The 24,295-nt window shown below is 31.7% G+C and overlaps 1 protein-coding gene and 1 long non-coding RNA gene across 3 annotated transcripts; both read left to right on the top strand.

Moving 5' to 3' along the window:
* The first annotated feature begins 2,296 nt into the window (after positions 1–2,296).
* Positions 2,297–16,632, top strand: LOC111718043 (organic cation transporter protein). Of its 2 annotated transcripts, none has more exons than XM_023493527.1 (17): positions 2,297–2,374; positions 4,714–4,825; positions 6,732–6,849; positions 7,795–7,822; positions 8,187–8,284; positions 8,543–8,630; positions 8,840–8,887; positions 9,329–9,398; positions 9,889–9,989; positions 11,254–11,306; positions 11,887–11,985; positions 12,468–12,516; positions 12,791–12,887; positions 14,721–14,838; positions 15,169–15,318; positions 15,753–15,825; positions 15,891–16,632. In XM_023493527.1, exons 1-17 carry the CDS (start codon positions 2,311–2,313, stop codon positions 16,028–16,030), a joined length of 1,506 nt encoding a protein of 501 aa, XP_023349295.1. In that variant the 5' UTR covers positions 2,297–2,310; the 3' UTR covers positions 16,031–16,632. The 2 variants fall into 2 exon arrangements, with proteins under 2 accessions (XP_023349295.1, XP_023349296.1); XM_023493528.1 differs by lacking the exon at positions 2,297–2,374 and adding an exon at positions 4,553–4,661.
* Positions 16,633–18,387: 1,755 nt separating this feature from the next.
* Positions 18,388–18,930, top strand: LOC111718044 (uncharacterized). Its single transcript, XR_002768984.1, has 2 exons — positions 18,388–18,475; positions 18,846–18,930. It is a non-coding gene; the product is annotated as an uncharacterized LOC111718044 (long non-coding RNA).
* Positions 18,931–24,295: the final 5,365 nt, after the last annotated feature.

Here is a 24,295-nt window from a genome sequence, read left to right as displayed (position 1 = left end):
GGCTTTCTTGAAACTTCGACACTTCTGTAGATCGAAATGTTGTCGGACAGCAAAAAGATTCTCAATAATGAACAGATAGACAACGGGATAACCCTTAAATCAAAACCGATAATGCAGAGAAACTCTTTATTTCCTTAAACATGATATAGATAATAACATATAAATTATTACAATGAATTTATGAATTTTATAATGGAAAGATTCTTACGATCTAATAAGGGATCTGGAGGGTAAAATCGTCGGAGAGTCCTAAGACGTTTTTTTAAATTTAAACTTTAGAAATGGATTCACAATAAATAAAAGTGTTTAGACTCCGTTCCCAGAGAACAAAGAAAATGGGACTAAAATTATTTGGTTTGGTGTCTCCGAGAGGGGATTTTAAGTTAACGACGACGAGAGATCTTATAGTTAATGGTTGACAATAATACAGCATATGAAAGAAGACATTCAAAACTATTGACCAACTGTCATGTTTCGTGGGACACCCTGTATATAGCATAAATTAAAACTAAAACCACATTTTATCTTCCACAGAAATGTTCAGATGTCCAAACCAATTTCTCTCAATCTTGTAATGCACATTTTTAGTTCGAATATCGCTGATTTGATAATACCAGAGCCATAGATTAGATATTTTTAGGCAGGACCTTTCTTTCTGCCTTAATATCTTTATATACTTAATCTATGGCAAGAGCCCACTTGGTTCGGCCGGTTTGAGTTACGAGGCAATACATATTATAAATATTCAGATTTAAAACAGAATTGTACTTTGTTCTTATTTCATCTTTAATTAGCAAACTTTTCAAATCAAAGTTGACCAAAGAAGCTAAAGCTGTCCAAAGCGACTAAAGTTGTCAGATAGTTGTAATATTTAGAATCATCTTTAGACTTTTTCAGGATAACCTTATTTTATACAGTCATAACCAGAAAGACCCGGAATTAATTGCCAAGTAAGCAAACAACGTTTGCAATAGTCTACAACATAAATTTGTCAATCTAATTTTCACAAATATTCAAATATATAAATTCATAAAAATGAAATTTAATCAAAACTCTTTATATTTCGGGTAATTTTGAATGCACAAAAAAAGCAGACGACATTTTGGAAATGGCAGCACTAAGGCTATTTTGTGTTAATCATATTATCAAAGATATTTGTATATTTCAAAATTATGACAAATAAATGCCGCAAACTATTTTAAAGATCAAAGACGACGGAAAATTAACTTTCAATCAGGGAATAAGAATAAAGGGAAGGGAAATATGGCGCTGGTCTGGCATGAGAAAGCCTGTTGCACTGCTATGCAAACGAGTTCGGTATTCCTTACAAACACTCATTTGGAACAGACACACAACATGATTACAGTCAAGGAAATTGCAGAACAATTTCGTCAATTATAATTAAGCTTGAATAACGAGTAGTTTATTGTAAACTTTAATCAAAGTATATTCTTTGCATGAAAATGTTGCTTATAGTGTTGACTTAAATATCTAAATAATATATTACATGTATATTAAACTTAAACAATTAACAATACATAAATGAACTCTCCTTGACTGTACAAATACCGAGATTATTATGTACTGTATCTACCTACAGTATGCATGCCTTTGGTTCGTTATCACTAACACATATTCTTTTGGTACAGACAGATATACATGACGTTTCCGCCCTCTGTTGTCAATTATTTCCGGGTTTTTCTGGTGATGACTGTAGTTGGCATCATTTGCAAATCTATATTTTGCAATAACAAAGTACAAATATTTATGCACTGCTTAAGTAAAAACGAAAGCATTTTCAAGGGGAATTATTTTTTTTAGAGAATATTATTTATATGCTTATTTTTATAGAGATTTTAATGTACGTAAACTGTTTCAAATAATCGAAAACTTAAAAAGCTGTTTTTATTTGCTTTTTTATTCACTAAGGTGTGTTTCGAAAAATGCGATTTCATCAATTTAAACCGATTCCGTTTTTTCGTCTCTTCACATACATCTGTGAACTGAATTGAATTTTAGCCGAACAAGCAAACAAGAAAACGACTGAAAGTAACTGAAACTCTCATTTTCTCATCCCTGTATCTTTGCAATTTGATGTAGAAGTATTCTATAATTTAAAATATCTAAGGTTGCAAAGATGAAGGAGTTAAAAATTAAATTTAACAAATAAATCTCTGCCAATGTTTTTTCGATAATACATGGTTATTTTACGTATGACATGAGATGTAGAATTACGGATACAAAATAATTATTTTAAATAATTAATTGGAATATTCATTATCTATTTGAATTAAGGAGGATGTTGGGCGGATGGGACTTTTCCAATTATTTGTTGGGTTTTTTATTCTCTACGCTCAATCCGCCATGGCTACAGGTAACAAATCAGAGCGCTTCGTGTCATGTTTGAAGACAAAATTTATATGTTTTGTTGTTGTATATTTTTAGTTTATTTATTTTAAAAAAGGGACAGTGCCTTTCATTGGAACTTCTCTTCACGTGACCCTTTATTTCTAGAGAATTCCTTTATTTATTTCTAGAGTTATCCTTTAATTTTTTTTTATAAAAGATAGATCCCATGTCAGGCTTCGACATCCGTCTTGTGTTTACATTACCGCCCAGAGCCATACACTGCAGTACAAAAGATGCGTACACCTCTGAAATAACTTTCCTTGCATTATAACCTTGGTTTTAACTATGGCTAAAAAACATAATATCTCATTTTAATTATGATCGGACATAATTTTGAAAAGTATTGTTTTAAATTAAACATATCATCACTGTTGTTTGGAAGGTTTAAGTTCAAAGTTTAAATGAACATGGTTAAAATGTGTTTAAATATCAGATTCATGTTTGAGATTATATATTAGAGAAAGTATTATAAGTAAAATTTAGCAAAATATACTTAATAATAGGGTTTCCAATCGGAATTCCGTTGCGCGCAATTGCGCGGAATTGCACGCAATGGTTGCTTCTGCTTGCGTCATTTCATTGCGCGCAATTGCGCTATAGTTGCGAAAAAGGAAGCAATTAAATATTTGGGGAATTGCACGGAATTGCGTGCAACCAGGGTTTCCAATCGAAATTCTGTAGCGCTATAATTGCGAAAAAGGAAGCAATTAGATATTCGCGGAATTGCGCGGAATTGCGTGCATCGGAATTGGTTTCTTATCTAAAAATCAATAATTTTAAATGTTCGACTTACAAATTTATGCAGCAGATACAAGAATGGAATTAAATATTTCTGTTGATTTTTAAATAATCGAGGCTCTAGTGTCACTTGTTTCAACAGTTTTCAAATTTCAAAGTTTTTTGTGGTTAAGCTACTAATTAAAAATTTAATAGGATACATTTTTCATTTGTTCATATTGGATAAACATTAAAACAGGAAATTTTTTTGGTTAAAATTGTAAGGTTTGTGTAATCAAAATTAGATATTTTGCTACAGTGACAACCAGAAAACTATGGAACAGAAAGACAACATCACAGTGTATTTAATATTATAGTTACAAGTCGAACAAAATTACTTAGTAACTTATTGAATCACTTATCCAGTTGCATGGGTCTGCTTGAGTCTAAACTGTCGTCTTTCTATACCAGAGTTTCTGGTTATCATGCTGCACATGAATATGATAAAACAAAATCTTAAGTTTAAATTCAATTTTCTTAGCATTTGAGATTGAAATATTAGTGAAGTTCAGTTCGTTCAGTTTAATGTTTAAATTGAATATTTTGTTGTTGAAAGAAATTGCGCAATAATTAATTGCATTTATTGCGTGCCATAAGGTTAAAATTGAATTTTATCAAATTAAATCAAATTATCAAAATTTAAATTGAATTTTTTGAATTAAACCTTTAAATAACGGTAACAAAAGTATTTGTTGAGCCTCAACTTTTTTTTCTTGGTCATTTGTTTATGTTAATGTTAACAGAAAAGTGTTAAGACTGTATAAAAAAAATCAAAGGAAAACTTTTCAATAAACTTAGTAGTATCTTCCTTCTAGAAAAAATAGTGTGGGGGAGAGGGAATTCAAGCTTCCCCCCCCCCCCAACAAAAACTATTTTCGTCTTTTCGTTGCATCAGGACCTCGCTAAAGATGCTGCATTAAATGCATTAGACAAGTGCAGTAGACTGTATGCAGTACAGGGTGTTATATAATTTATCAGATAATCTATATATATACAGCAGAACTGATCGGGCCCACATTTTTTTTGTTGACATATAAAAAAACAAATTTATGTTAGCGAAAAGCTTCAGTTTCAGAAACTAAAAAGCTCAAATGAAATTCAGAACTAACTATAATTTCCTTGTCAACATTGCCTAGCTTTACATTTATTAAATTCATGCAATAAGCCATATTTAAATGTCATTTAAAATCCATGCATAGTGAATATTGCTGATTCATTACATTCATTTCTAAACAAATTATCAAATATTTAAAATTTTGATATTAAAAGTTTATTTGAAAACGTACATATATCTAAGAAAAACATTACCGGTCACTAAAATAATATGGCCACGTTCACGCAAACATGTTTTTGCACTTTTTCTTATTTAACACATTAAGTGAACTAAAAGCAGTAAACGAGAGTAGTTTTAAATTTTAGGAAAAAGGGATTTGGGATTGGAGTTTTTTATCCCGAATTCAAACATGTTGAAAATGGTGATAATAATAATAATAATAAAAATACTAAATCTTAAAAACTATTTTCTAGGAGTTTATTCCTCCATATTCACCGACTTTACTCCCAAACATTACTGTGAAGACGACCTGGAGGAAAACCAAACCAAACCAGAATTTGATCTGGAAGTATGGAGCTCTAACAGGTTTTGTTTTCTATATAATTATACAACTATACAAGAGTTAAAGGGACTGTAAGCGCAATTTCAAGTAACCCTTTATGCAAAAATGGCGATGTCCGGTTTACCTTTAGGGTAGGGTAGGGTACCTTTTCAAACTGTTTTCGCAGTAGAAATGCGCAATTCATTTTTGTAGTAAAGCAATCAAAACTAATTTTCAAAATTATAAACATAGATATCTAATTCATGCTTGGCCAGACAAAGCTTCTAAGGGTACGGTTGTTAATCGATCTATGACATCTTTGCATGGAGGGTCATTTGAAATTACGCTTACAGTCCCTTTAATATTCTGCATCATCAAGTTGGGGGTAAAATATATTTTATTTGTACATTTTACAACACTAGTAGGCGATTATATCAATACAATGAAGAAGAGTGGTTACGTTTTCAGAATTGTTTTTTAATCTATAAATAACGACGACAAAAAATTTAAACAAAATCCTACAGTAAACTAATAAGATGTTTAGGAACCGGTTGAGAAAATAGAAATCAACTATCGAAAATAAGTAATCTTATTTAATTATTAGTTTCTATAATCTCTCTTTAATCAAAGATTTTCTGCAGAATTTATGGAATTTTTATTAAAAAGACAGCATTTGAAGAATTTGAAGAAATCTGCATACAAATTAATAGAGAATAAAAAATTCAATATAATGATGGAAAAGGAAATAATTAATTCTAACTTCGATTTATTGACAAATTTCTATTGAGAAATATGTTCCTAAACATCTAATTAGTTTACTATAGAATTTTTAATATATTTTTCGTCGTCGTTATTTAATAATAAAAGAGCCGATTCTGAATCGTACCCACTCAAATTCATGATTTTGAACGTTTGAAATTCAAACTCTGTAATTATACATCGTGAAAATGTGTTATATGTCTCAAATGAATCCTGAAGAATTTGTCCACAACACTGCATACTCAGTTTAACTCCCTTACATAGCCGGTCTGTCCCTTTAAGTTTGGATTGTATGTGTATCTATGCTGATAAGCAACTTGATATAAATCAAAATTAAAATCAAAAGTCGTCTACATTTTATTGATATAATCGCCTACCACTGTATGACGCACTAGACCGCTTTAGTTTATGGAAAAAAAAACAAATAATAATAAACAAGCCAGCCCAGGAAAATCTTATCTTTGTTTACAATCGTATTAATATGTTGACAAATACTATCCCCCTGACCTGAAGTATATATCTACGCTATTTTTGGTCTAAATCATCTTTAATGTGCATGTAATAATGTAGATATTAGTTAATTATATCGTACTAGTTTTTTTTCTGTTATAAATAAATGTGTTTTTTCATAATTTTGATAATATTTCAACAAAAATGGAAAATTGGATAAAATATTTTGCATTTCAAAGGCTTTGTTAGATTTTTCAAAACTGTGTTCGAGAAAAAGATAAAATTCAGGAAAAGCACCAAAGAAGTAGAATATTTCAAGAAAAACAAATCTTAAACCTTGCACTGGGGCAATAGGTTAAAGTTCATTATAAAGTTATTTTTAAATTGTTATTCTAATCTAGAACCATAAAATGTAATGTTAGGTTTTTTCCAAAACGCCTTTTCCCAGGGGTATTTTCCCTGGTGGAAACTTCCCAAATGTGCAATTTTCTAAGTCTGTCCAAGCCCCAGCGCTCTACCCCCTAGCCTGATCTAGCCGCAGCGCTCGGCCCCCATTGCTGCATTGCTAATATAGGTCTTATGTAATTCAAAATTTAATTTTCTGTAAGTTTTTTTTTTGCAATTTTGCAACATTTCGACTTTGACAGAAGATACAAGTCTGAACGCATCAAAACCATTTATTTGATTCACTTTTGATCCATCTATATTTACTAAACCTTTCATATATATGAATTATAATAGGTCTAGATGTATGGGGGAGGGGGAAGGGGAGTGTTCAGTTTATACCTTTGATCCATCCGTTTTCACCAAAACTGCTTCTACAGAGTTCAATATAGCCTGTGATCTTGCATATCTTCAGGTTGGTTAAATATTTGTAAAAATGATATTCAAATGTGTTGTAATCTTAATTTCGAGTGGCCCTTCTTGCAAAGATGGCAAAGCCTAATTCATTAATATCAAATTCATACATTTTCAGACATAGTTTTTGAAAAATAGCAAAAATTAAAGCAACACAAAAATAAAAATAGCAATAAAGAAATAAAATTAGCAATAAAGAAATTATATCTTTTCAAGGTAAATAAACGACGATATCTTCCTTATTCGAATTCTAATTAAGATCTAAAGGGTTGTGAATATAGCATATAATGCTTTTTAAAGGGAGTGACCGGCAATGTATGGTAGTTGAACTGAGAATGTAGTATTGTGGAGAATTTTTTTAGAATTCAATTGAGACATATTAAATGTTTTAATGATGTATAATTACTGAGGTTATGCGCAAAGTCGACGTTCCAAATCATCCATGTGGGTGGTTACGTTTTCAGAATCGATTTTTTAAAATGTATAAACGACGACAAAATGTATTAAAAAATCTACAGTAAATTAATTATATGTTGAGGAACATATTTCTCAATAGAAAAAATGTTAGAATCAATGTTTTGTTTTTTCTTCATTATATTGAATTTTTTATTTTTTTCGAATTCGTTCGCAGATTTAACAAAAATAATCTATAGAATATTCTGGTCAAAGTAATCTATGTGAATTATCAAAATTATCATGATTTAATGCTTTTGACCTCCTCGGATACTAAACAAGCACTGATGCATCTATTCTTGTTTACAAATTCAGCCCAAAGAGAACTGGTTTCAATATGTACGCAGAGTATACGGGACCGCGGTTAACTTTCCTTGCATTAGAACCTTGGGCACAGCATTCTTTAAGTGAGTGGTTTCCCATCCTTATTTTTAATCTTTTTAAGAAGTTTAATCTTTAAAAAGATATTCAAATATAGATAAAGTTTTTTTAGACACTAAGTGGGGTGCTGCGGATGTCAGGTATAGAAATTTATAAAAGTACCCTCCCAACCTTTATCCTCGTGTTGCTAGTGTGAAAGATGTTAAATTCTTACAATTCCTCCATTGTCACTGTACTTCATATATCCTCAAGTCACTGCAACAATGAAACTACGACTGAAAAATAATAAATTTTCAGCTCGAAAAACAAGAAAATCTCGTTATTCATTCTTGATCAGAAAAAGCTTTAGAGGGTTCCGTTGTGAATTGAATATGCCACGCTGAACATGGATGATCAGTGAAAGTTATACCTTAATTAACATAATTTTATTTATTCTTCCTTATTGAAACAATCTTGAAAAAAAGCAAAAAAAAAAAAATTTGGAAATTTTTTAATACTTTTAAGGTTTGCTCGTTGGTTCCTTTGTATTCGGTTGGATGTCTGATATACTTGGTCGAGTTCCTAGTCTTACAGTTGCAGGCCTGGTTCTAGTTCTAGCTCAGGTTTAGTAGATAAATAGTTGAATTATTATTTATCTTTCAAGGTCAAAATATTGCAAAGTGTGATCAAAGGAAATGTGTTCAAAATTGTTAATATGCCATTTGATTTTCTTACAACATTGAAAATTTTGTGTCATTTTTCCATTTATTTTTTAGGATAAAAATATATTGCAAATAACAGTTTTGAAACCAGTTGTTATCCCAAATATTCAATAGCAGTAAACTCCCTTTGTGCTAAATATCCTAAATTTACATTCTTAGGGTGTGAATATCTTTTCGACGAACTACTTGATGTATTCCTTGATGAATATGATCAGCTCAGCTGGCGGTATCGGGATCTTTCTTATAGGCATAAACTTATATCGTCTCTTAACAACTGTATTTGACGATTGCAGGGTGTCTCTCAAAAGCAGTATTTAATGATTGCAGGGTGTCTCTCAAAAACAGTGTTTGATATTATTTGATAATTTTAACTGCTAAAAATAGTGATTAAGCAATAATTGCTACAAATAATTTGAGTTAAAAAATATATTTTCAATCTTAAGTTTATGATTGTAGGGTTTGTTTATATTTTTGAGTGGACAGCTCCTAGATACAGAACTAAAAGTAAGTATAGAATTTATTAACTACTACCACTGTAGGCTACAGTTTATTTACAGTGATACTCTGAATAAGCCGGAATTAATATGAATTGATTGAAAACGTCTTTGACTTTAGAAGAAATAGTTTCAGAAATCCATGTTAAGAAACCTTATTTAGAAATATTTTTTTATGTAACAATAATCACAAGATGGCCCAAGTCCTACCATTTCTAAAATGTGTTCTGCTGTCAGAATTACCGATTTTGCTTGTATTTCCATTTATTAAATAAAACCAAGAAATTGTTTAATCCTGAACGCAATATTTCATACCTCCTGTAATTGTCTAAGTACAAAATGGCAGACCACATTTTGAAAATGAACCCCCCCCCCCCTATAAAGAAAAATAATTAAGCCCCCTTCTCGACAATTTCCTGACAACGCGCCTGTAATGTTTTTATATTTATAGTTTCTGTTCTGGACCAGGTTCCATTCTGTACAGGATTCCTCTGGGTCGTCGGGGTCTCATATTTTATCAGGTAAAGACGACATTTGTTTAAGTAGAATATGAAGACGGCGTTTTCTAAATTTATTCCAGACAAAAGACGACATGTCACATTAGTCCTAAATAGAAAATTTTTTTTTGACAACTAGCAATCAAATTGTAATATTTAATGTATGAGATAATTTGACAACAATTTAACTGCAAAAACTAATTTTTTCGAGATTTTTAGTTTACAATTGTTAAAGGTCGTCTTTGCGTTGTATTTCACTCTTTGCTGAAAAAAATGCGAATTCACTACAGTTTCAGTAGAAGTAAATATTTCCATTTGCTGATAGCGCCGATTGAAGGATTCATTTAACTCTAATTGGATGAGATAGATAGAAAGATAGATGTTATAACGCCAGACTATTTCTATTGGTTCAGAATAGACAACAAACACATGACTGAACCCTGATTTGATCAGACGCTAATGGACTCGGCATTCAGGAGTGCGAAATGGTAAAAAAATCCAAATTATTTTTTAGGTCATGGAGAACTCTTCAATTTGTTTTTGTTCTTCCAAACTTTCTTCTGCTAGCGTACAAATTTATTCTTCCAGAAAGCCCACGATGGTTAGCCACTAAAGGTAAAGTATACGGTGATAACCAAAAAACTCTGTAATGCAAGTTGTCTTTAAAACTCAAGTTATGACTTTATATAGTCCAATGAACATGTTCAGCGGCGTCAAACCTTATAGAAATCCAACATATAGAAATCGCTACGTATAGCAACATGGCGTATTTTCCGGGAGAACATTTTTTATATTTTTAAAAAATTAAATTGAGAAATCAGTGTAAAGTAGATATAATTTTCATAAAATCCTTTCATTTAAATGGTAAAACGGAATTTTATGAAATCATATTCGCATTACTTGAGAACTTTTTAATACTTTTGAGAAATTTTTTTTTCTAAAAATAAAATTGTAGATAGCATTTTTATAAAACATTTTTTTAAATAGTAACATGCAGATTTATGTATAACCATATAATCATTCATTTATCATGTTGTCAGTACATAATAAAATCTGAGGAACATTAAATACAATAGAGAGCAGTACAAATGTACATATTAAAATATGTTGCTCCTTTCATGTCTGGGGTATGTTAAAAAAATAGAAATTATGATAATGATAAGCTACAATGTTTTACAAAAACTCAAAAATATAAAAAATGTTCTCCCGGAAAATACCCCATGTTGCTATACGTAGCAGTTTCTATACGTTGGATTTTTATAAGGTTTGACGCCATGTTCAGCATAGCAACTATACAGTATAAACAGGCCCATTGTGTGTGAAAACACTAAAACTCATTAAGTGAAATGGGTCTGTTTACACTGCACAAGTGCTGTGCCCCATGCTTATTAGACTATTTAAAATCATAACTGAATTATAAAAGTCGTCTTCCTATTTCAGAGTTTTCTCTAGAATCAATCATATTCACTACACATCATGTATACGGCAGTAAGCCAAATGTTTATTCTAAGTTCAAAGAATAAGATCATTATAAGATTTTTTAAACGATACAGGATTAACCACAAAGGATGAGACTTTAAAACGCATTGAAGCCATTAAAATATTATGACTTATTATTATTGCCTTTTAATGGCTTATTATAAAGAACCAACCCTGTTTACTATTGCAGGAAAACAGCACAAATTCCGTATTTTCGTACAAATTCCGTTTATTCGTACAAATTCCGTAAATTCGTACAAATTCCGTAAATTCGTACAAATTCCGTTTATTCGTACAAATTCCGTAAATTCGTACAAATTCGTACAAATTCCGTACAAATTCTCATCCTATGTAAAGTCTTTTTTTGTTTTTAAAATATTTTTTTAATGAATTTGTTTAGGTTTACAAGAAGAGGCATTGAATTCTTTACGATTTGCTGCTAAGCTAAACAAGGAATGCAAGCGGATTATGATGTTTCATTTAAAAAACAAAAAAATTGTGCAGTGTAAACAGACCAATTTAACGTAATACCTGATTTAATTATATAGTTACTGGTAAAACGATTGCTATGCAACACATAAAATAGGATAAAGTATCGCTATAATGTCGTCTTCATATTCCGCAGTTTTCTTGTTCTAATTGTACATATATCAATGCTAAAGTATCGCTATAATGTCGTCTTCCTTTTCGCAGTTTTCTTGTTCTAATTGTAAAGATATCAATGCTAAAGCTCCTTTATTCAAAATCCGCCCAAGAAAACCAGAAATCATTCATCTTCTCTCTTTCAAGAATTCGATTTTTGGAATTGAAAAATGTGTTCAAATGAAAACTTATTTTGAAATGTTCCTAAACACTTAAGACTGTGCCTTGTTAGCTATTGTCCATTGAAAAATATGTTCAAGTAGTATTGTACACATACCCTATAGTTGAAATGGGACGGCCACTTTAATACTCAAATGAACCTCCAAACAAAGATGGCCTGATTCACAAGAAGATTTTCTTTTTTTCCTTCATTTTACCCCCTGCTTGTCAGAGAAAACTACCGATTAACTTGGAATTGTCAGATATTAGTTCTTCCTCCGAATCCTCCGATCCATCCAGTCCGGCCTCCGGAGAAACTTCAGCACTCAAGGAAGAAACTAAGAAACTAAAAATATTGAGAAAAAAAAACTCGCAATCTGGTCGTCAGTGCTTGGTTTCAGGAGTAGTTTTACTTTACTAGTACTACACTGTGAAGAAGATAAAGGGTGTGTATGCATTATTTTAGGCATGACCTGACATAAATAGATGGCAATGCCCGATTCTCAGTAATACCCTTTGTATGAACAAGTTTGAGAGTAACTTGTTAATTTCTTGCTTGTAAGAAGCAACGGAGAAATTTTCAAAATTAAACAATTTTCGAGTCGAGAAGCTATGTTATCTTCAACATTTTTGATTTGTTAAAGAATTCAAGAGTACTGTTGTAAATCGGGCATTGACATCTTTACATGGAGGGTCACTTAAAACTACGCTTACAGTATGTGAAAACAATGTTAAAAGTCGTGCACTTAGTATTGATATATACGACGACCAATATTTAATTTTTTGATTAATTAAGTTAGTTTACTAACGTAGGAGACCCCTCCTAGCACTGAGGTTGAAAATCTTAACTTGGGCACTATAGGTAACAGTTCAATCAAATATCATCCTAAAATTATTGTTTTCTTTAATAAATGTATTTTTTTTAACAAATTGGGTTTTTTTTTATTTTATTAAAATTATTGTTTTCTTTAATAAATGTATTTTTTTTAACAAATTGGGTTTTTTTTTATTTTATATTTTATACAAATTACAATTTTTAAGTTAAAAACTCCTATCCTGTTTTATTATTACCTCCATGTTTTCTAGTTTCATGAAAAACTCCTATCCTGTTTTATTATTACCTCCATGTTTTCTAGTTGTTGAATGGTTTCTCCTATCCCGACTTATAATTCTCTCCATGAACTGGGTGGTGATCACTCTTTGCTTCTACGGTCTTAGTCTCAATTCAGCTAGGTACCTATACCTTTAATTCAGCCAGGTACCTATACCTTTGATTCAGCCAGGTACCTATACCTTTAATTCAGCCAGGTACCTATATCTTGATTTCAGCCAGGTACCTATACCTTTGATTCAGCCAGGTACCTATACCTTTAAATCAGCCAGGTACCTATATCTTGATTTCAGCCTGGTACCTATACCTTTAACTCAGCCTGGTACCTATACCTTTAATTCAGCCAGGTACCTATAGCTTGAATTCAGCCAGGTACCATACCTTTAATTCAGCCAGGTACCTATATCTTGAATTAAGCCTGGTACCTATAGCTTAAAGAGACTGTATACGAAATTTAAAGTCACCTTCCATTTATAGAGGTGTATGTCCGATTCACAATGGCACCCCTAAAAGGCTTTTCTGATCAAGGATGAAGAAGATATTCATATTTATGTTTCTAAAACTGTTTTTTTTCATTTGTGGTTTCTCTGCAATAATAACTTTTGCAATTATTTGCTTCAGAAATAGATGAAGCAGTTTGCAGAATTAAAAACTTTTTGAGTCTGGAAAACAGCGTTAAATATACATTATTGTTAAGATTAAGATTTAATGGTTTAATGTTAAAAACAAAAACTAAAATATTTAATGCATATTTTTGCACAAAATTATTTATGGCTATTTATGTCTTTTCGAAGCATTTTATTTGAAATATTTTGTCATTAAAAATATATTAAGATAAGATAAAAATAAAACCCTGGAGTAAAAAAATCGGCTTTTAAGCTCAAATTATGACTTTAAATAGACCAATGCATATGAACATTAGACGCAATTGTGCACTGCCTGGTGTAAACAGACCACATAATCTTTAGAAGTTTTATTAAAACTATTTGCTTTTTAACAACATATAAAAACATGAAAGCATTGCAATTAATGTCGTTTTCCCCTTCCACAGTTGTCTGGTTCTCACTGTGTATTATCATTTATGTCGTATTTTGTCTTCAATCTTAATTATTCAAAATAAAATTTTTAAAAATAAAAATAAACAAAAAACTAGCTGGGGTGCACATGGAAATCAGTTACTCCAACCGTTTATTCACTTATGAAATCATGCTTTTAGCCCGGTGTTGCACGTGGAAAAATATGCACATACAGGGTGTCCCAATAAACATGGAAATTAAATAACGACTTCTATATCGTCTTTGTTCCAAGCTTATTCCTTAGTCTCGAAATTTCCAAAATGTGGTAAACCATATTTTAACCTTAAAAATTCACGGAGATATTAGGAAGTTTATTAAAAATCAAAAAAACGGATCTAATGTTTAATAACGATCCACCCATTTTAAAGATACAAAGAAGGAAGACCACATGCTGGAAAGCTCATTAGAATTGCACTCATTTTATATTTCATTTTATGTCATTTATCAAATATCGGAAATGAAAGACGAAAATCAAGTCGTCCCTCAACTCGCATGTTTATTATGATACCCATGTGTATTACACAGGCAGCCGTAGGACATTTGAATTTCCGAGCTGGGCGCATGGACATTGGATTAATTAAGGAGTGCAATCAACAGAACTAGCCAACAAGGTTGACACGGTCAGACTTTATGCTTCACATACAGGGTGTCCCACGAAACATGACAGTATGCAGGACGACTTGAATGTCGTCTTGATTTTTGATATAATTTGCTGCGTTTATTTTGGTTGAATTTACTTTAACTAAAGGGGCAGTGGTGCATGATTAGCTAAGAGCTCTATCATATAACCAAGTCCAATAGATTTTTTCATCTTTCATAAAAATGATAATGAAAAAAATCTTTTCCAATTATGTGAAGAATAATGGTTTCTAAATGTAGGGATGAGAATATATTTGCGAGTGTGGCGGCCATGGCCGGCGTTGAATTCCCTGGATACGTGCTCTGTATGTTTATAATGGAAGGATGGGGCAGACGACCAGTGCTTTCACTTTGTCAGGTTAATTTAAATATCTTTTGTAGAGTTTCCTCCGGAAATTCAGTCTCTGTTTCTGCCGGAAATTTTCTGGAAATTTTTTGTTTTTATTCGACGGTAAAGGGTGCCAGAAACCCCTTTTCCGGCTGATTTACAACAAAATGCTTCCGGCGGAAAAATTTCAAGATTGATGTTGATGTTGTTAGAAAGCTATTAATTTTACAAGAAATGGGTCTGTTTACACTGAATAATTTTTGTTTCTCGTGCTCATTGGACTATCTTACGTTATAATTTAAGTTTAAAAGTCGTCTTCCTGTTCAAGAGTTTTCTGGTTAAAACTGTAAGTATCTGTAGATAGTTGCTGGAACCTTCTGTGTGAGTGCTGGGTTTCTTCCAGACAGTATGGGAGGATTACAACTAGTGCTAGGCCTGGTGGGGAAGATGGGAGCTAGTGCTGGATACGCCGTGGTTTATGTTTATACTGCAGAACTATTTCCTACTAAGGTAAACAAATTTAAATCAGATCATAGTAATACTATGGAATGAATCTCAAAAATTACGATAACCCAGAGGTGCCTAGATTTTTTTTTGCACGCTCCTATTTTAATTTGAATATAATCCTTATTCATTCTTAATAGAGATAATTGGATTTTATCTTGATTCATCTGTGTCACGTGACCAGAATTTCCACCAATGGCAGTGCAGTATCTGGTCACGCATCGCCGTCGACTAGATTACTGATATATGAGTTTTTGTTTAACTTGGACACAGTTTTACATTAATTTTTCGAGACAGGGACATCAGAAAGACATAAAATTTTTAGGCTTTAGTCTATACCATTTTACCTTAACAGTCCCATTAAGTATCGTTGGGTTTAAATATTTTAGAACAGAGAACGTTTTATGACACTCGGACGTTTAACCCTAACTTAACTTTAGTTGAGGAATTCAGCAGTTGGACTCTGTTCAACATTGGCAAGGTTTGGAGGTCTACTGGCTCCTGTTATTGCAGGTAAAATGATAGAAATCCAAAAAAAATGTAATCATAATTAAAACTAATGCAATGATTTGTTCTAGATCTTGGTGCGGTGTATACCCCTCTGCCCTACCTTGTAATGGGTGGATCTAGTATACTAGTTGGAGCACTTGCCTTCCTTCTTCCAGAGACAAGAGGAAAACCTTTACCACAGACCTTAAAGGAGGCTCGGAGTCAATAAATCAGTGGCGCTAGGAGCATATGCCCTTCTTCCCGAAACTAAAGGAATACCTTTACCGCAGACCTTAAAGGAAGCTTGGAGTCAATAAATCAGTGGCTCTTGGAGCATATGCCCTTCTTCTACAAGAGAAAAACCTTTACCTCAGACCTTAGTTGAGGCTCGGAGTCAGTAAATCAGTGGCTCTAGAAGCAAATGCCCACCTCTTATCAGAGATAAAGAGAAGCCTTTCCTCCGAGGAAACTCGGAATCGATAAATTAGTGGTCCATGGAGCATTTGCCCTCCTCTTTTTAGAGACGAAGGGACATTCTTTCCTGATAGGAGGCTCAGATTCCATAAATTAGTGGTGCGAGAAGCACTGGCCCTCCTCTTATACCAGAGACATTAGGTCTAAGAAAAGGCTCGGAAGTAAATGAAAATGTGATTTATAGAGACAATCTTTTCAGAAATTTAGATTCAATATTCTATTAGCCTTGTCAATCAACTTCCTTCTCGGAGAAAGGGTCAAGGGAAACTATATTATATTTTCTTTTGCCGAACTGGTGAGTTAAATGCCTGTCGCCGATTCAACCCTTTATCTCTTTAAATATATTTTGACAAGTTATTCGTATTATACTCATAAATATGGCTCCAGAAAGAAGCCGATAAAATTGCGACTCAGAATATCAAAAGATTTTTTACTTTACAGTTCAGTCAGTGGTTGGAGTTTTAAAATTGTGGCTTAGCGCCACTACTCCTCTTTTCTCCAAAAAATCTACAATGAATAAATAAATTTTGATAAATTGCTAATTTTGCGCTTTTTATAGTTTTGCTATCATAATGGTATAAAACAAAATTAAAATGAGAATTTGTAAATATGTAAATAAATTTAAATTTATGAATCTCTGAAAAGAAACCGGTGCTTAGTTCAGATTCTCAAAGACTGAAAAAAAAACAGTTTTAAGTTTTACTAAATTTTCCAAATATCTGCACTGCGTTTGCATCATTTAAAAAAAAGATACTTTTATTGCATTAAATAGGGGAAATGACTTAAAATTTGTATTTTCTTATTCTTTGTTTTTGTTGTTTTCGTTTTAAAAAATTAGATCAATAAAATTGTTTTAAAAAATTTTTCTTTTTCATTCCAGCAAAACTACAGATTGTCAAATATAATGTATTCTTGTTAAAGGACAATATGCGTAATGCAAAGATGACATGCCTGATTCACAACAGTACTCTTGAAACCTTTATCTGATCAATAATATAGAAGATATTTTCGTTTTTCTAGGTTTAAATGTTTTCATGCAGATGGGCAGATGCAGGGGAAGGTGTATCCTTAAACATATTTTTTTTTAAAAATATGTTTTAAAGATTAAATTTTTAAAATCTATTCTTTTATAAAGTACAGCACTCTTAAATATAGTTGAGCACCGTTTTTTAGTTTTTTAGTTCTTTAGTTCCTTTTTCTTAATTTTAAAATGATTTAAGTAATAAAATGTATGCGAGAAACCTATGATTATGGTTTATTGTATAGTGTTTTATAATGAACCTCTTCATGGAAAGACTGTTCTATTCACGAAGGTACCCTCAAAAGAGTGTATAATTAGATAGCGTTGCTGAGCTGGGAACTTTAGAATGTTGGATATCGGGATTAGTGCTTGATCCTCTCTTTTTGATAATCTCAAGATTAACATAATCTTGCAAGATCATCTTCTTTTTTCTTCTTTTTTTCTTCTATTCTCTCATCTTTTCTTATCTTCTCTTCTCCTTTCTTCTCTTCTCTTTTCTTCTTTTTCTTCTATTTTTTCTTCTCTTTTTTCTCATCTTTTCTTCTCTTCTGTTCTCCTCTATCTTTTCTTTTCTTCTCTACTCTTCTGTTCTTTTTTCTTCTTTTTTCTTCTATTTTTTCTTCTATTTTTTCTTCTCTTTTTTCTCATCTTTTCTTCTCTTTTCTTCTATTCTCTTCTATCTTTTCTTCTCTTTTCTTCTCTTCTGTTCTCTTATCTCTTTTCTTCTCTACTCTACTCTTCTTGTTCTCTTATCCCTTTTCTCCTCTTTTCTACTCTTCTGTTTTCTTATCTCTTTTCTTCTCTTCTCTACTTTTCTTGTTCTCTTATCTCTTTTCTTCTCTTCTTTACTCTTCTCTTCTCTTATCTTTTTTTTCCCTTCTCTACTCTTCTGTTCACTTATCTCTTTTCTTCTCTTCTCTACTCTTCTGTTCTCTTATCTCTTTTTTTCTCTTCTCTACTCTTCTGTTCACTTATCTCTTTTCTTCTCTTCTCTACTCTTCTGTTCTCTTATCTCTTTTCTTCTCTTCTCTACTCTTCTGTTCTCTTATCTCTTTTCTTCTCTTCTCTACTCTTCTGTTCTCTTATCTCTTAAAACCATTAAGTCAGAGTAATCATCTAGACCTTAAAAGACCAAAGTTGAGAATAAACCTGATGGAAGTTGGGACTCAAAAAGGACAGGTGCATATTATAGAGTTTTTAAAATTGTAATTCAAAATCGACAAATTTTGTTAATGTATAAAAAAGTTTTTCCTTTCACAATCAATTAGTCCGCTGTGGCGGAGCTAAAGACGACCTGTCTCAGACCTCTAACCTAATTATCAAAACCATAACATTTTCCCAAATATTGTGAGAGGGGGGGTGTGTTGATCGCACATATATATACCTCAATATTTTACAACCTAGAGATTATTTACAAAACTTTAAACTCTAAAAAAAAATGGGCTCCAACTCTGTCATTTTTCGTTTAAAAGTGAGACTTATTTCATTTTAACTAATTTTTTTCTAAATTTTTAAGTCGAGCTGTTCTATTAATATATTGTTTTGCTAGATGTATGACGGGATGGGAGGAAATACGAAACCTGACGTTTTCCCGGAACCGCTTCCAAGACATATTAAGAAATCTGTTAAGAAAAGAACCAATACCTTGTCAAAAGTAGAAAAACAAAAACAAAAAATCGATCGATTTCTGGAAGTTTTGATTGGCCGTAGAGACATGAAATCTATATTTCAATGCTCAGTCTTTCAAGAAATCGATTTATTTGTTTAGAATGTTGTAAAGTTACTGTGATATTTATACAAAAATCGACCTTTTTAAGTTACTAATTACCAATTTTTGATTACTTGTAAATCCGTTAAGTTTATAAAAGTGATTGAGACAACTTCATTTTCTTTCATTCCTTTCTTTTGTTGCTTTTTCTCAAACGTTCTATTATTTTCTCATTAATAAAGCATTTTTTACTCATGACACCCGCGAAAGATTAATTTAGAAGAAATATGTTCTACTTTTGTAGTAGACATAAGCATTAAAATATTTGACATTTCATTGTATTTTAGTTACCCGTAAAAACAAAATAAAAATTGCTCGAAATATTTACGAGTTTTTTTCCTAACAGGGTGTATAATTTTCTAAAAATTAAATCCCACCCATGTTAGAAAATCAGTTTTTTTCCCTGGAAGTTATATTATTTTTTGGATAAAAAGTATCAAAAAGAATTAAACCTAAAATAAAATTTCTATGACAATCCCTTGAAATGAAAGATGATCAAACATATCGAGTGAATAACCCCCAACTTTTCTCTGTTCCATGGATGAAGAGCAGTCCAAGAAAGAAATCTGGTCCCAGCTCGTGTTCTACTCCAGTAGAAATATTCTCCATTCAGCAGTTGAACCGAATACCTACATCTGAACTGAGAAGTTTAGCCACAGAGAAACACGGGATTAAGAATGCCAGGCTTCTCAAGAAACCAGATCTTCTGTCCGAGCTGAGAGAACATTTTAAGAACAAGCATGGTGTTGAGTTGAAGGATATTACTGAGGAGGGGGGACAGGACGTATCTCCTATAACTCAAACCATTGATAAACTTAGGAGAAAAATAAAGGTGAGTGTTTCAGGAATAATTTGAAAATTTTTTTTGTTAAAAAAATTCAGTAAATCTTAAAGAAATGATCTGAATTCAAATCCATTTTTTTCCAGTGTGGATCCAGGATCCGGATCTGCATCAAAATTAAATCCTAAGCACTGGATTACCCATTAATAATGCGATGTGATTTAGATCGTTCTAATCGTTATTTTCAGGATTCCGCTAAGGAAGAACCTTCCGCCGAGGAATCTTCTGAAAAGGAACACGGGACAATCAATCTTCCAAATTTAAAGAAAATTTCACTCAACATATTTGACAGCAACTGCGAGGAACTATCACCACCCCCCGATCCTGCCAACAAAATTTCATTGAGCATATTAGACACAGACAGCGACAGCGAGAAACCATCACCACCTGTAGATGAAGAAGCTACGCCAGCTGAGAAATCTTTGCCACCTAAAGATGAAGAAGAGGAAAAGGGAGGAGGTAAGCTAGCTGAGAAATCTGAAATGAGGGTCTCTGTATCAATTTAACTGTAACAAACTGTTATGCTGTAAGGAACATTATCCACTTAAGCAATTAACCTAAATTACCTGGATATGTGTCTTCAAAGTCAAACCATCATCAACAGTTTGTATTATTGGTAAATATTAGTCATCAAAGTTTAACACTTTTGAAAGGATAGATTTAACCTGATTCTAATTAGTTTCAGCTAATCTCGCCTTAAGAGAATAAAGTTGAAATGTCATGGTTCAACACTTAGCTAATAAGATATCGGATCTTATCTTATTAAAACATCAAATTTGTATTTATCAGAAGTAAATATTTCTTTAAAAATCATTTCCCCACTCTGTTTCCTCTTTAAAGATCGTGAGGAACATATATAAGTTCTCGGGGGTTTAAAGAGGAAAAAAATCTGATCCACTTTGCTTTACATGATCCCCTTACTCTATCCATGATCCCTTTTTCTATCATGATCCATTACTCCATCTAGACCCCTTATTATATCCAGATATTCTTTCCAAATCCCCTTAATCTACCATGATCCAATATTCTTTCAAATTCTTTATTCTATCTAGATCCACTTTTTCTATCCAGATCCTTTATTTTTACCATGATGCCTTATTCTATCCAGATCCACTTATTCATTGGAATCATCTGTGGGTACATATTCACTCATAATATATAAACTTATTTAATCCCCAAAAATAAAACTAATTTTTAAAAATTAAAATTAAAAAATCTACCAAAAAAAGCTTAGTCACAAATGAAGAAAACCCCATTTAATGTTTTAAAAAAAATTTTAATTTAACAAAAAAAATGATTTCCTGCTAATAGAATTTACCATTTTTTCTAAATTTAAAATAAAATAAATGTTGCAATGATTAGAGAACTTTTATTATCTAAATTAGGTTCAACAATTTCATAATTTATAATTATGATTAACTAAACCCGTAGTTTCGCCTTCAAATAAGGGCTTTGGGATTGCTTTCTGTATGGACGTGATTTCGGCCATCTCTGTGTCTCATGTTTTCTCTGATGGCTTACCAGGTACATGGGTACATTCAGGGTTTTTAGGAAGTAAAGGATCAGTACACTTCTCAGCATATTGAGTTTTCAAACTGCAGTTTAAACGACAGAGATAATATTTCTAAAAAATACATAAAATTAGCATTTTTATCCGATATATTAAAAAATAAAATTAATCAAAATATCAGTCTATCTTTATCTATGATGAAGCAGTTTACATATTTGGCATTCTTAAAAAACTAGAGCGAAGTAATTCGAAAAAATGCATTATCATACCCAAACCCGTAAAAATGGCTACCAACTTAACAAAAACTTGCATCTAACTTTGTAATCACAAGAATTTTTTTTTTTTGGGGGGAGGGGGGAGATCCATACCTGTTTATGCCCCCATCCCTCTAGATCAACTAGACCCTGGCATCCAGCAATGTTTAGCTGTTGATTAATATCTGTGGCTCTTATAATAAATAGTTCATTATTTTTGACACACGGCTTTTAGAGCGCTTGCCCATCCTCTGTTTTAACTTTAACTATCTGTCGGCTTTTTGATACAACTTTTATTATGCATCGAGAATTATTAAGAATAAATTGATAAGTGATCAGTTGCCGAATTTAAAGAATTTGAGCAGCAGTTTAAATTTAAGCCGTGGTTTAAATATGGTTGGTTCCACTTAAAATTGTATCAAATGTTTCAAGATTTAAGCTGGCGCTTAGTTTAAACCGGGTTTTGGCGGATTTAAATTGCGGCTCAAATTCTTTAAATTCCATCTCAGATAATATGTAGGACTCTTCTTTTTTCTCAAAATTAGTGAAATATTACAAACAATTTCTTATGGTAATAAAAAATGAACCAAATTGATGATAGATGAGACAACAAATCCAGGCTTCCGACATCTTTTCATGTATTGGCTTGAAAGTTGGTTAACTTTTTGAAGTATACTTGTTTAGGAGACAATTTGAAGATGCCTAGATCTTAAAAATAATTTTAATTAATTAAATAAAATTAAAATTGTCTAAATCTCTACAAAACCCTATTGTCTATATATCTCCGGTAATGAAAGAGCAAGAGAGGGGACCACATTTTGATAATGCACGAACGCGCATGACAAGTAAATGTCTCAAATCATACAAAATTGATCGAAGACATGATCTTTACATTGTCTTTTAACTGGCATTTTCATGGGTCACCATTTATGATTGATAACTTCATACCAACTGTCATTTGAAGGGACAGTAAAAGTTTTTTCAAATGACTTTTCATTGAAAGAATAGCATGTTCAAATTCATAATGCTGATTATTTTCGTTTGTTGTTTCTCTGCACAAGTGACTAGCGAATTTTTTGCTTCATAAACAGTGGGAAAATAAAAACTACGGTATCTTTGTATATTATTTATTAGATTAGGGTTTAATGTGTATTGCTGTGAATGGGATATAATAATTAAAAACCTAACAACATTTGTAGAAAAGAATTCATATTTTGATTGTTTCCGCTTACTTTGGTAAACTCTTTAAGGTAGCATATTGAATCGGGCATGCCTCACTGAGTCACTAGCTTTATAAAGGACATAAATTCAGTTTCAAGTCTTATTCATAAATTTTGTACAAGACAAGTGTACTAAAAGGACAAGGCGTTCTAGACAAGTGCTTGTGTACTAGACAATACTATTTAACAAAATATTGTTCAGTCATAATTTTCAACTTAGAACCCTCAGAACTTGTATTATCTGAAAAGCTTTCTTTGTCTGTGTTTTCCCTGAATCAGCTTGGAAATAAAGATGTCATATTAAAAAAAAAATGTATAACACTTTCTTTTGAATTTTGTATAAGGGTGTTGCCGGATCATAGCAAGATTCTCAATAATGAACAGTTAGACAACGGGATTACCCTCAAATCGAAAATAGATAATGCAGAGAAACTCTTTATTTCCTAAAAAAATGAAATGTATAATGTTAAATAAATTATTACAATGGTTTACAAATTTTATAATGAAAAGATTCTTACGATCTATTTAAGGATCTGTAGGTTAAAACCGTCGGGGAGTCCTAAGACGTTTTTATATATTAAAACTTCTGAAAAGAATGACAATTAATTGTTAACGAAAGTTACTAATTCTTTATATGAAAATATTCTTTGCTTAACTTTTGAAATGGGTTCACAATAATAAAAGTGTTCAGACTCCGTTGCTGGAGAACAAAGAAAAACGGGGCTAAAATTGTTTGGTTTGGTGTCTCCGAGAGGGGATTTTAGGTTAAAGACGACATTACATGGATGGAGGGGGGGGGGGTCTTATAGTTAATGGTTGACAAAGTGATGTTGAATGTAAAATCTCTTAACTTAATTATTTTTCAGATGCCGCATTACAATTTCATCATGAAGTTACAACTCAGAAGGCTGTAAAACAGGAGATAAAGGATGCCTTAAAGACATTCAAGGTAACCTATTTTTATTTTTATTAAAGTTTATTCTTAGTTTTTACAAGATAATTTTATCTTCTGATGTTAAATAATGTTAAGGATGTTGTTGATTATGAATCTCACCCATTAGGGGTGAGCGTTAATATCCATTTGCTTTTTTGTTTAACTATGCTTAGCTTTGAAAAAAATTGTTTATCTAAAATGTTTTTTGGTATTCAGAATCCTTTTTTTAATTCTTAAACATATTTTTACTCATTTAAGCCAAAGAAAATTGAAAGAAAATATTTTCCGGTGTGAGCCAAAACTATTGAAGATTTAAAGAAATTCCATCTTTTTGTTCATTTTCTCCTCAATTACCCCTTTTCTCTTACCAAAGATATACAAAATAATATATATATATATATCACAATACTCACATTAATAAATCATTTAGACTTCAGAATCTGTAGACGATATGGTCAAACCCCAGCCTGGC

Source organism: Eurytemora carolleeae, unplaced genomic scaffold, assembly GCF_000591075.1.
Source record: "Eurytemora carolleeae unplaced genomic scaffold, Eaff_2.0 scaffold1048, whole genome shotgun sequence".
Lineage (NCBI taxonomy): Eukaryota > Metazoa > Arthropoda > Copepoda > Calanoida > Temoridae > Eurytemora > Eurytemora carolleeae.
Note: the sequence above shows the minus strand (reverse complement) of the source record. Positions and strands in the feature narration are given on the sequence as shown.